Raw genomic sequence first — 12,830 nt, forward strand, 5'->3', positions numbered from 1 at the left:
AAAGGTCGGTAGGAGAGAGAGAGAGAGGCGGCGGGAGCAGAAGTGATGGTGGGCGAGTGAGGGGATAACTGGGGAGGCGAGGGGGAGTATGCGGGAAGGGAATGCAGAAGTGCGGCAATGGAAGTCCACGGGGAGGAGGGAAGATGGAAAAGAGAGAGAGTTTGAAAGAGAGAGAGAGATAAAAGGTGCAGAACACATCACTCTCCTCGAGTTTTACCTCCCAGAGGTTTTTTCTCGTTAGCAGCGGGATTTTCCCCTTCCGTCAAAAGTGAATGAATAATAAACCTTCCATTCTCATAACAGTCGTCCGCTTCCTCCTCGCCCACTCCTCCCTTTAGCGGTACCCGAAAAACTCTTTATGAATCCTCACGATCGGAAAATTTCCGCCCTAATTTCGTGCAAAATAATAACTTTTTCAAACTGACGCATGCTCCTCCGCATCGATGTTGCTCGTTGGACTGAATAAATTGGACTGCGAGTTTACGCATATTTCCGAACCGAAGCATCGCCACACTTCGTGGAACATTCCTTTTATTGAAACTACTGCCGCTGGTAACTAGCAGACAAGTTCTTCTGTCATGACACTAAATAATAAGTAGGAATAGGAAAACCAGAGACTACCACGCTCAACCCGACTTGGCACAAAGTAGCAACATGAACTTTACGCGTCATTTGATTACCTACTCGATGAAAAACTGGAAAAGTTAATAATCACTTCTTGTGAGCAAAGTTCGAAGTCATGATGCCCACGCTTACAATAGATTTCCGCTCGCTAAAGCAGACCAGAGCAACTTCTCACCACTCATACCCATCCTCCACTCGGGAAGAATCCCTCGGTCGGAAATAACCTTTACAAGAAAACCACATCCTAAGAATGAGTATTTAGGCATTAATCACCGGTACAAGTTCCTTATTGCGACTTAACACTTTACACGGAAGGCGTAAGGTCCATAAGAAAACCCATCTACAAGGATTTAGTAATAAACACCCATCCCCTTCAACGTAACTTTTAATTTTTAATTAGGAAGGACACCCTTCGTCGAAATAGAAAGGGTGTACTGAACTACGAAGGCAAACATTAAATGCCGAAATGAATGGAGGTATTGTTATTTGGTTTTTCTAACGAAAATTGCCAATTTTCAGGATAAATCAACCGCTTAAAAGTTTTGGCATTAAGAATGAAACGTATCAACTTTCTTTTTGAATTCCGTCCGCTCTGCAGAGAAAAACACGAACCAATTCAAAGTCCACAATGTAAAAAAAACTAAGAGTTAATGAGCCAATGAAGTCCAACTAAGGAGTAATAAACCTGCAAATGTAAATGGAAACCCTTTAATGGGTTCGTTTGTGATGATTGAGGAACACGTGCGGTCGCATTTTCCCTCATCGCTTCATCTCAAGAGTTAAAATTCTGCTCAAAGAATGGTGTGCTCGTTCAGGTGAAAGCACTTCATTTAATGCCCTCTATTCCTTTTTAAGATTCTGATAAATAAACTCGCTGAAGTTGGTTGAAGAGCGACCCAATAAGCTCCCTCACAGAAATTTATCGACGATATCAAGTTTACGTTAAGTTAAAACGAAAACTTAATTCAACGATATGCCAAATATTTTCGTTGCTTGCACAGAGGACTTAAGAGTTCTCTCTGAAAACAAAAAAAAAACCCACACAAGACTATGGCAACACTAAAGATGTATTAATAAGTTTCGTAAATGTGAGGATGATGAGGCATCGCGGCTTTTAGAGGGAAGGGTGCTTGTGTGCGGGGAGGAAATTTTAAGACGAAGAAAATAATTAGGAGATGGCTTCTTGCGTCAATCATCGATTTGTGTTTCTCAGTCGCACTCGCGCAAATGCAGTGACTTCACACGGATAAAAACGAATTAGCCTTCGGTTCCGCTGACGCCGATAGCCGCTGCGAAATCAAAGTGTTCAATAAGCTGCTACTTCCTCGTGTGTGCAAGATATCTGCTCTCCCACCAATATTTCCTCCCAACTAAAGTCCCCCTCGCAAGAGCTTTACACAACTTCGTTTAATAAGAGTTCAGGAAGATATTTCACTTTGGAAAATAACGCAAAACAATGCACACTTAGTCAATTTTGAAGGGAACCAAGGAAACTAAGAGAACAACTTGCTAACCGAACCTTCCATACCCAAAGGTATTAACTTGCCGTATGTTCACTTACTTCAACTGATTAAACTGACTTAAATATATGTCCTTCTTCAATTGAGCCATTAGGGATTGACTTAAGGGGTAGGAAAGTCATTGCACAAAATTTACAAGAAACGAAACAGTCTAAAATATGATAATTAATAGAAAATAAAATAAAAAAAACAGCAATTAACTTGGTATCCATATCAGGTGGATACTCCAACGTAACAACTGTACATTAATCATAATCAGAAAAATCAGGATTAAAAATTAGGAATACATTGATAGGTTAATAATGGTTTTCGAAAATAGAAATAAAAATAGTTATAGAATGCGCACGTTAAAATTCTTCATTTAAATATCTGCCGAAAAACATACACCCCGTGAGACTTTATATGAGACTATTACTATTGAGAATAAACGACGCTATTTAATTTAATCTGACATTAATCGAGGAGACTTTATTAAAAATGCAATTAAACGTAATTTTTATTATTAATGGGTGATTAATATTCCCTCAAGTATTTCGATTAAATTGTGATTAACTTATCTAAAAAAACTATTTTTTTTTCAGATAAGCAAAAAAACCAGGAGGTCAAAAGGGACATAATCCAAGAGTTATTACTACGCTGGAACGGTAATAAACAAAAAACTAGAAATAATTCCAGGAATTCGGGTGCTTCCATTTATCAATTTATTTACCCAGGTTGCAAACAATTAATTGATAAGAAACATGTCTCAAAGAAGCAATAATGAGATCTGCGATGGGAAAGTAAAAAGCGACTTTCTCCGAACTAAATTTCTCGGAGATAAAAGAATGTGTGGGCACCGAACTGATCACATGATACCGGCAAATGACTGAAATCGAAATCACTGCATGCCCTTCACTTCGATGGCAAAAGTGACTCAGATAACGAAAATTGAGACAACATCGTGAGATCTTACGAAAGAGCCCTCCCTCCATCCCCCTCAAACTTTCAAGTCAATTAGAAAGTCTGGTAATTTGGAGGTGGAAGTCCTCGAGACTTTTTTTGCGGATCGGAGAGGAAGGTGGCGCCACGGATCGATGGTGGGCATAGCAGGTAACTAACTACGCGTCAGATCCTTGGCGGAGAAACCTTGAATGAGACAAAGAGGCGTCGGGGGTAAGTTTGGAGCCCACTCAGATCGTAATGATGGAGAACATCATAAGGGAAAGGACATCAGACGATTCACTTGGGGAGCATAAATTTAATTCTGACATCATGGCTATTCAAACAGCCTCTAGGGTTTCAACACACGACGATCCAATTCCCAAAAGACAATTCCTTATAACTTGAGTGACAAATCTAAAGGCTAGTATAACATTCATCAGTCAACACTAGAGAAATCAGCTATGACTGCTCTAGTTTTTACATCCAAATGATGAAATATCACGGCAAAAAATTAAAGAATATTCCAAAAAAAATTCTGAATTCTTTATTGATTTCATCTTATATTGCACCTACCAGACGAATGACTGCATATTAATTTAAATTTTTAACTGAGATACGCAATTCGAAAGAAGTGTTTCATACGATTAGTCATTTCGGAGATTTTTTATGTTTACTTTTGATCCTGTCTTCAAATATTTGGTGATAGCACTGATGGCAATTGGATTTTTAAGCGTCTGCAAAACCTATGATTATATTTCGCCGTAAAAACATAAGATCCGTTAGTCTGATCGAATAGTGTGTTCCACAATGCGTGCAGGTAGGGTAGGAAACCGTTACATCACAACTTATGGCTCATCAAATTTTAAATAGCCAAAAAGCTATAGCAATTTGAGGAAATATCGCATCTAATCTCAACAGGAAGGCTACAACAAACTGACCTACAAATAACTGCTAAACACATATTAACCGCAGCTACAAGGTACCATAGATTGCGTCAAACCTGTTGCGCACATGACTTAAGGCTGTTTCATTGGAATGATAAGAAAAAGCCTAGACTGCTGCAAAGTTGACAAGAGTTTCGGAAAATTAGGCTGCGAAAATAAAGATGAATTACGAAGCTCACTTAATTGACGACTAAAGCTCCTCTTATGCTTTACATATATTATCAAGCTGAGAGCAAGTGCAAACGAGTAAACCCTAGCATACGTCACAGTCAAATGTGTACCACCAATCACGATCATCAGCTCAAACTATTCCATCTCTATCCCATTTAGGTCCTCTCACGCACCTGCTCCGGCAGCATTAACTCATGAGGGCTCTCTACTGCGCCTTCTTGTGTTAGTACGGTAGGACCATCCTGGGTATGATAAATGGAAACGCTGAAGTATATGAATAAAACAAAATCACCAATCAAAAACTCGAAAAACATTATTTTCTTGAGGTTCAGACCTTTTCGCTTGAGTAACAATAAGCCATGATATAAAAAATTAAATCATTTCTATCCACCGTTTTTTTTAACTAAAAAATAACATGGCTAGAAGTTGAAGCTACACCTCCACAAATAATCGAAAATTACATTTTAACTCAAATTTAAATGACTTCTGACAATAGCGCCCCTCTTAGCATTAGATATTCAGTTAATGATATTTCGCAAAAAACGTTACCGAGGAAGAGGATAAAAAGTTTAGAAAAATTAAGGGTTGAACCAAAGAAAGGGGAAAAACCGCCGCACAAATCGGCTGCGGTAAGCAGCAAGTCTGCTCCATTGGGAAGAATAATATGAATTAGGATTGAAGAAGACGAGATAAGGATAAAACAAAACTGACATCTTTACAAAAATCTCATAAAAAAACCAATTAACATCATTAACTTGAGATACCTGTATAAATACAACCAAAGTTCCTTCACCGAATACCTTTATTTTTTTGTGGAAGGAGCACCTAACGAACTCGCATAAAAATTTATCAATTCTCTCTTCTCTTTCGTAAAATATGGTAAACTATGCGAAATTCCGTGATACGACGCTCGCGCTATCATGTGAAAGTAAACTACAAAAACAGGCATTAAAAGTTTAAGTAAGAAGCAGAAAAACCACATGCCCACAATATATCCTGTACGTCTGTTTCTCCTTAATACACCCATATCTATACAATTGCATATATTAACGGCGCATTCATTCCCTCGCCTGGATTAAATTCGATTTTTCAAGAGAAAGGAGGCTTGGGGATATACATCTAGATAAAAAAACCGCAGAACTAATAAAATGCCTCTTTAGTAATGAAATGCTAGCCCATCCGCAACGCAACGCATGCCATCTGCCAATACCAATCATTGGAATTATTCTCCGATGCATTACGGAGGCACAAAATCGATAGGTTACATAAATGTAAAGAAAACAAAAAGAGGTTTCGCGCACACCACAAAAATTTAAAACGCTAATAAAATTCAGTGCATTGTTGGAATATTTTGACCCTTCATTTTAGCGTAAATAAAAGGCACAATTTTTTAAATGAGTTTTTTTTAACTTTTGTCATTTCCATACACTTAAAATACAAAATGGTAATTTTAAATTACTATGGTTGATGCTAATTTTCATGGTTAATATAAAACGAGACGATGCCATACGTTGGAATCAGAAACACTTACTAGCTAGGAGGAGGCAAGAATTCCGAAACGCTTCCGATTCTCATGAAAATTCAAGGCCAACTAAATCGATATCGGTCCGTGTATTCGCATGAAGATGAGTGAATAGAAGTTTACCACAAGAGCAAGCATTTACATAGTCTTCTGGTCATGAATTATACAAGGCACAGAAAGCGAGTGGTTTTGTGGTAATCACTTCTTAGAGAAAAAGCTACTGGCGTAATTAAATGAAAATTTAAAATTAGAATGAACCTTTCTATGTATTAGTCACGAGAAATCTCTATCAAATGCTTAAAGAGTCGAGGAAGAAATTAATATTTGACGGAAATCAGTAAAGATAGTTCAGACAACACGCCTTAAACTGCAAATCGGCGGACTTATAATATCTGAAAATCAGCAACAAATTTAAAACGCTCAATAAAAATTTTAAAGCCCAAATAAACGAAACTCATTTTGCAAAAGCATTACATTCCACAGCGAGGAAAATTCTTTCTCGATATTCGACGAAGTTCCAAAAATAACCTTCGGCGGGCTATACTTCAACCGCTAACTTTCAAGGCGCTCCATATCACAATAAAGTTGAGCGCGACCTGGATAGAATAAAGAGCATTTTCACGCGGAAGTTGGACAGTCTTGAAGTACAGTTAGGAAAGTCAACAATAGCGCTTCCTCTCCCATCCGATCCCGTTGGCACTTAAAACCTTTTTTCGCTCCTGTTTTCCCTCTCCCAACCTCCTGGTAACCCTTTTTCCCAGGGACCTCTTAAAAGTTGTTCAAGGAGCGGATAAGTGGCCCTAGAGCATGCATGAACTCACTTCGTTGTTGGGATAAGGCTGGTGGTGAAGAAGGTGCTGATGGAGGTGGTGCGCTGGGGGCAGAAGGGGTGGCCCTCCCCCGCCGGGGGGTGCCATGGGGCATCCGCCCCCCTCGCCTCCCGCTATCTCCCACTTGTTTGCGATCCGAATCGTCTCTGCCGTCTTCTGCTGGACTGACTTGCTCTCATCCAGCAACGTGAGCTCGTAGAACTCCTGGATGTCTGAAATTGGAGAAGGGAAGAAGAACACTGCGGTTACAAATATGCCACTTCCTCAAGTGCACAACCCAGGCGACCAATTTCGGGGCGCACAGGCTTAAGGAGCCATAAGGAACCTTCTGATACAATTAACAGATACACTACAATACAAATGAAACAGAAATGCACGAAGTGATGAATATGATACTAAAGCAATATCTAGTTTTTACACTCTAGTCTCTCGATTTTTATTTGATGCGTGCCTAAAGGGTCCAAAGTAGGAGACTCTTGAGACGAGAGTTTTGAAGTGAATATACATACATACACACACACATATATATATATATATATATATATATATATATATATATATATATATATATATATCTCAGAAGTAATATGATCACCAAATAATACTTATCCCTTCTGAAAAACTTCAATAATTTTAGCTAATACTACTGCTTTACATAAATTCAATAAAAAGGAAAAAAATAACTTCATCAGATCAAATTTAAAATCAAGAAGTTTATCCCCGTTATTTAGGAGCCTAAAAAAACTCATAAATCATGTATCACGTTTCAGACTGGGAACATTATACCCATTAATGATGCATATTAACGAAAAAACCTTAAAGAGCCAAAAAGGAAATAAATATTATAAGTAACCATATCAAGATCGGTTTACAACTCATGGTTACGGTAGGCAACTTCCAGGAGAAACCATGAGTTCTCGGAGCTCTTATGCAAATTAAATAATGAGGGACCCTTTATCACGGTTAATAGCTCAAGTCGTATGGGGTTAAGGAAGAAGGGATGGAATTAAAGCAAGGAAAAAGGGAGGAAAGAAACCCGACGCTTAATTGGCCCGCTCCTAACAAAATACGCCAAGGGATCACAATGCTTTGAGTCCCTTCCACCCTTAAAACTGGCAAGAGCCAGAACAAAGGTCAATTTATGGCTTCCCTTTTTTACGAGAGCCACTACGCAGAGAGTACAATGAATAACCCATGACGCAGTCCCTCGTGTGGCTAATCGCCCAGGGTCCGTATGCTGGCTCAAATATTATGGAATGTGGAGGAAAGGTTTCGGCATGCTATTTCACCATAGAGCACAAAACATATCTTTTTGAGCATTTGAACATAGGGATCACATGACTTACACCATGATAATCATTTGGGATGTAGTCGACAAAGACAAACGTGGAACACAAAGGATCCGGGGTAAATTAAAATTTGTACCGCTGAAATTCATCATAATTCTCACATCCACCAATCAAATTAAGGAAACTACATTTTTAAACATGATAAATTGAGTCCACCAATTAAAAATGTGAAAAATTATAACTGTATCGGTGGATCTTCTCTATTGAAGTGGCTTGATGGAGGCTCAAATATACGAGTTAATGGCGAGTTTGTTTCGCTTGACCTTTTAACTATAGATGCAATGGCCTCGGTGGGCACTCCATCGCGGGACTATTTTCTGCCCAACCACATGAAAAGGTAACGTTTGGGGAGAACAAAAAGGAAAGAAGCGCCGCCAGGAGACTTATTTTTAATCAGAATATGAAACTACTTTCATCTTCATTTATACTTGGCTGCTTCAAAAATAAAATATCATTTATTTCACAATTCAAAGGATAATTCCTCTCTCCGCTAAACGTTTGCCCTCGCATACGAAAGTAATTCGTATTTCGTGCCCGACGGATTAAAAAAAAAATAATCACAGAGAAAAAATCTATTTGAAGACATTGACGTAACCATGTGTTATATGCCTATGAAAGCTGAAAATAAAGGCAAAATAAATTTATGACATGAATACGGATTAGAAATATAAATATAATCACTTTATGATCACCCTTTAATTCAAATATTGTGAATATTTTAGCATAGTTCTTAATTGAGGTGTTCATTAAATTATGCTCTATTGAATATTACATGTTACTAAAGAAAGTATAAACGTATAAAATACATTTTTCTTTTCTCATTTCATGAAGAACACGTTTATGTCAAAAATCAACATTTTTTCTCCTACAAACGACAAACGTTTTCCATTATTTTTATTTGAAACAGGAAGATTTTCGATTATTTTAGTTCTGCACTGGAGATCTTTTCAAAGACGAAAATATGAACCATAGTATTGGATGGTCAAGGAAATTTGTCATCAACAAAAGTAGATGCGTGGAGATTATGTACAGCGAGAGATTAAATAAGTACGGAAGACAGAGTGAACAGAAGAGATAATACGTGTATGCATCATATTTTTCAGGGATAGTGCTACTTACATCATGCCATATTGATGGATATATTCATAATGGTATCAAATTTGTATTAACTTTGAAATTGAAGAATATCGTAATAATATGAATGATATAGTGATAACATAATGATAATATTCAAGTATTTAATATATAACAATAAATTAATGGATGACGGCACTAAAATGCCCTTCTAAATATAGTAACGTAATTAGGGTTTGTTCAAGTTAGACGCTCAGTACACTTAGAATACCTTAATGATAAATAAATTCATTCACCAATAATGAAGCACCATTTGACACCATTACTGGGGAGGGAGTAAAACAATTTACGTGAAATTCGACCATTAAGATTTCATTCCAGCAAATAATAACTAATACTTAACGATTATTTACTTAAAAAAGATTTCACGACTCGAAAGGCATCCATTCAGCCGCTTTATAAAACAGATATCATCAACAATATTTTTGTAATTTAAACAAAAATAAATGAACTCGGATAATGATAGATTATTAAAATATTTTACAATCTTGTTGCACTTCAATTTATGGCAACAATTGCACATTTGAAGTGCGATAAAAAGGTTTTTAAATATTTCTAAAGATAACAAATTACCAAATAAACATCAGTAAAGCTTACTTATTACTTTTGTGAAATTTTCGTTCGACTTAGGACGTCAAAATTTTCTACAAAATCGTATTGAAAGCGGAAAGTCATGTTTATGAAAATTGTGAGGCGAAAACAGAACATACCAATTTTTGGAAAAGCTGAATTTGTAATTATCACTGGAAAGGTAAAAAAAAATAAGCACTGTGTTACATTTAAAGGCAAGAATGTAATTTTTTTAATTAAATAATTTTTTTTTATTAAATATTTTTTTTTTAATTTTCTTCTTGTCTTAATCCATCATTAGTAATTGCTTAACCAAAATACACAGATATCTACAAATCTCAGGCATGTCGACGTACTGCTGTTGTGCCTATATTTTGCGAACCTTTTATCCCGCACTCTCAATTATACAAGCGAAACATCATTTCAGTAGCCACATATTAACAATTTCCTTAAGAGACATCTGTGTAAATTCACGAACGCATAAATTTCTAATTCCTTCCAAGACTTTCATGAGGGGTTAAGAAACCTTACGAGGGAAAAAAGGTGGACCTTTTGGAGAAACGATTTTATCCCAAGGAGGATGAAAGAAAGTAAGTCTGGCAGGGATGTCGGATGAGAACAGAGTTTCTTTAAGGCAGGAGCACCACGTCTTAATAGTAACAAGGGAGAGATGAATGAATAATAGCCATTGTGAAGAACCATTCTTGTTTCGAAAGTTTTAGAACCGTACTAGAAGAGAAAAACCCTTCAGCTCAAACTCGACGAACATACATTTCGACGTGAATACCGTGAAACCAAAATACAAAAAATAAGCTGCATCCATACTTTGTAATGGTGGGAGATTCACGAGCATATTACAGGCTATGAGATGGTGCCGTACTTGGAAGCTGGTCGAAAAATATAAATGCACTATAAAATATTTTCCGCTTTGTAAAATGTATTTGGGAACATTGACGTAGCACAATGGAAGCTCCACACGAGCCTTTCCTCTGTTACTAAAAATTCGAAAGAGCACACACAATTTTTGGGGATAAATAAAATGGATTTTTAGAACTCACGGTACACGTAACACGGTCAAGCTCTTTTTATAGAAATACAGCAGTGTATTTTCAGAACTAAAAGCAAGAATAGAGAAATACGTTTAAGTGGACGGATCTAAACTTGATCTATGGTTTTTTATACACTTGCATACGGCGTTGAATCATTAAATAACCGCTAAATATTGATTTAATAAAATAATGTCTCCCGGGAGATAAATATTTACTATGTAATGGCACCGCTGCGAATGATATAAGAAAACACGCTGTACTATCCTCCTTAAGGAATCAAAGTTATCACATGATGCCATAATAACGTAGAAGTACTCGTAATATACGTTTTGCAATACAGTCATTTTTTTCATTTTTCAAACACATAAAAATTAATGGACACAAATATGGCGCAAAGGATGCTGCACCACAATCTAAATCTGCGACAGCTGACTGAGTAAAAACATACACATCCACCTTAAAGTAAATAATTCATTCTCTTTAGCATGATGAGGTTCTACGAAGATTAAAATCGAAAAAGTATTTTTCAAAATTCATCGCAACACGGAGTGCTCACGGTTTTCGAATGTAAAAAAATTGGCGAACTTACAATTTGATAATTGCCAGTTCAATACATGTATTTTATAATAGAAATTATGAATTTGCGCCAGCTACTAATGCTTTTTTAACTGAATTTTTTACAGAGAAATTCCTGATACTAATATAAATCACCATCATTTACCAATTGTTGGCATAACTAAATATTCTATTTCAAACATATCTTATTCCATTAATCTCAGCAATATTTACGCACTCACAGTTAAATAAAACAACACGTTGAAATGAATCACTGTTTCAATGTACGTTGCATCATGTGAGTTCTTCATAAACAATAGATGACGACCTTTGCCTAACAAAGTGAAATCAGATCATGTTGAGTCATTTGCCATTGCGGCAAAACACAGATGTATAGTGAATGGCAGGGAAGGGTTTTATCGATATTACTGTATGAAGTAGAAATTGACGTATTCTATTTATGACAGGCAAGGAGTTTCTCATTAATTTACAGGTATCCCAGATGAATTCTTTACATGTAGCATTATAATATCGAAATAAATTAAATAAAGCTCTATTTTAAAGTTTATTATCAAAGATGCTAAACAAAGCTTAAACAAGAGGACACGTACACATACATTATACCATATATATATATATATATATATATATATATATATATATATATATATATATATATATATATATATATATATATATATATGATGCATGTGTACGGGTCCTCTTGTTTAAGCTTTGTTTGTATGTGTGTGTGTGTGTATATATATATACCTATATATATATATATATATATATATATATATATATATATATAATTATATATATATATGTATATATATATGTATATATAGATATATACACATAAATATATATACATAGATCTAGACCTATATTGCTAATTGGTGATATCCTTATCTCAGTAAAACTGAACTTAGTTTCATATGATGCACCGATGGCGGGACCTGTTTGGCCACGTGGCCCGGCTTCACTCGCGTTCACTTGAGAATACGGCAGGCTATATTAAATCTATTATATCTAGAAATGAAATACCTAAGTTCACAGGCACAATTTCAGACACATATTAAGTAAATTCCGAGCTTACTGTGCATGTAATGCGCTACCATAGAAAAATTTTCCTTCTGTTTCATTAAATTTTCAAAAAGTATGACGATACGTAGTAAAACGGATGTAGGCGGCCGAATGATGTTCCACAATACTACCTTGATCAAAAAGTTCCCGGAATAACCACCGTGTGGCGCTCCCATCGTTCCGATTTGAGTTCTGTTTTTTTTGTTAAATTGGTACATCTGTTGTTGATATTCCCTTTAAATCTTAGTGTCATAACTTGACATTTGCAAAAGTTACGTAGCCAAGAGTACATCTATCTCTGTGTGTGTTGGAGATTTTTTACAATTTCAGAAATGGATTTAAATTTGCAACAACGAACTTGTATTAAATTTTGCGTAAAAAACGGATTTAGTGGCGCACGGACGTTGGAAATGTTGGAAAAGTGTTTCGGCAACGATTCTCTAAAAAAAACGGTCGTTTACCAGTGGCACGAGCGGTTCAGAAGTGGTCGTGAGTCAATCGAAGATGATGAACGCAGTGGCAGACCATCGACATCGAAAGTCGGTGAAAAAA

At 36.3% G+C, this 12,830-nt stretch overlaps 1 protein-coding gene across 6 annotated transcripts in view; it reads right to left on the reverse strand.

Moving 5' to 3' along the window:
* The window catches only part of dlg1 (discs large 1), a 745,269-nt gene that overhangs the window by 430,701 nt on the left and 301,738 nt on the right, over positions 1-12,830 (reverse strand). For all 6 annotated transcript variants that reach the window (XM_071595636.1, XM_071595639.1, XM_071595637.1 and 3 more), the window contains exon 3: positions 6,524-6,744. In XM_071595636.1, the coding sequence (XP_071451737.1) occupies positions 6,524-6,744 (221 nt within the window). The remainder of the gene's footprint in view (positions 1-6,523; positions 6,745-12,830) is intronic.

Source organism: Hetaerina americana, unplaced genomic scaffold (assembly GCF_022747635.1).
Source record: "Hetaerina americana unplaced genomic scaffold, ioHetAmer1.1.p SCAF_7, whole genome shotgun sequence".
Lineage (NCBI taxonomy): Eukaryota > Metazoa > Arthropoda > Insecta > Odonata > Calopterygidae > Hetaerina > Hetaerina americana.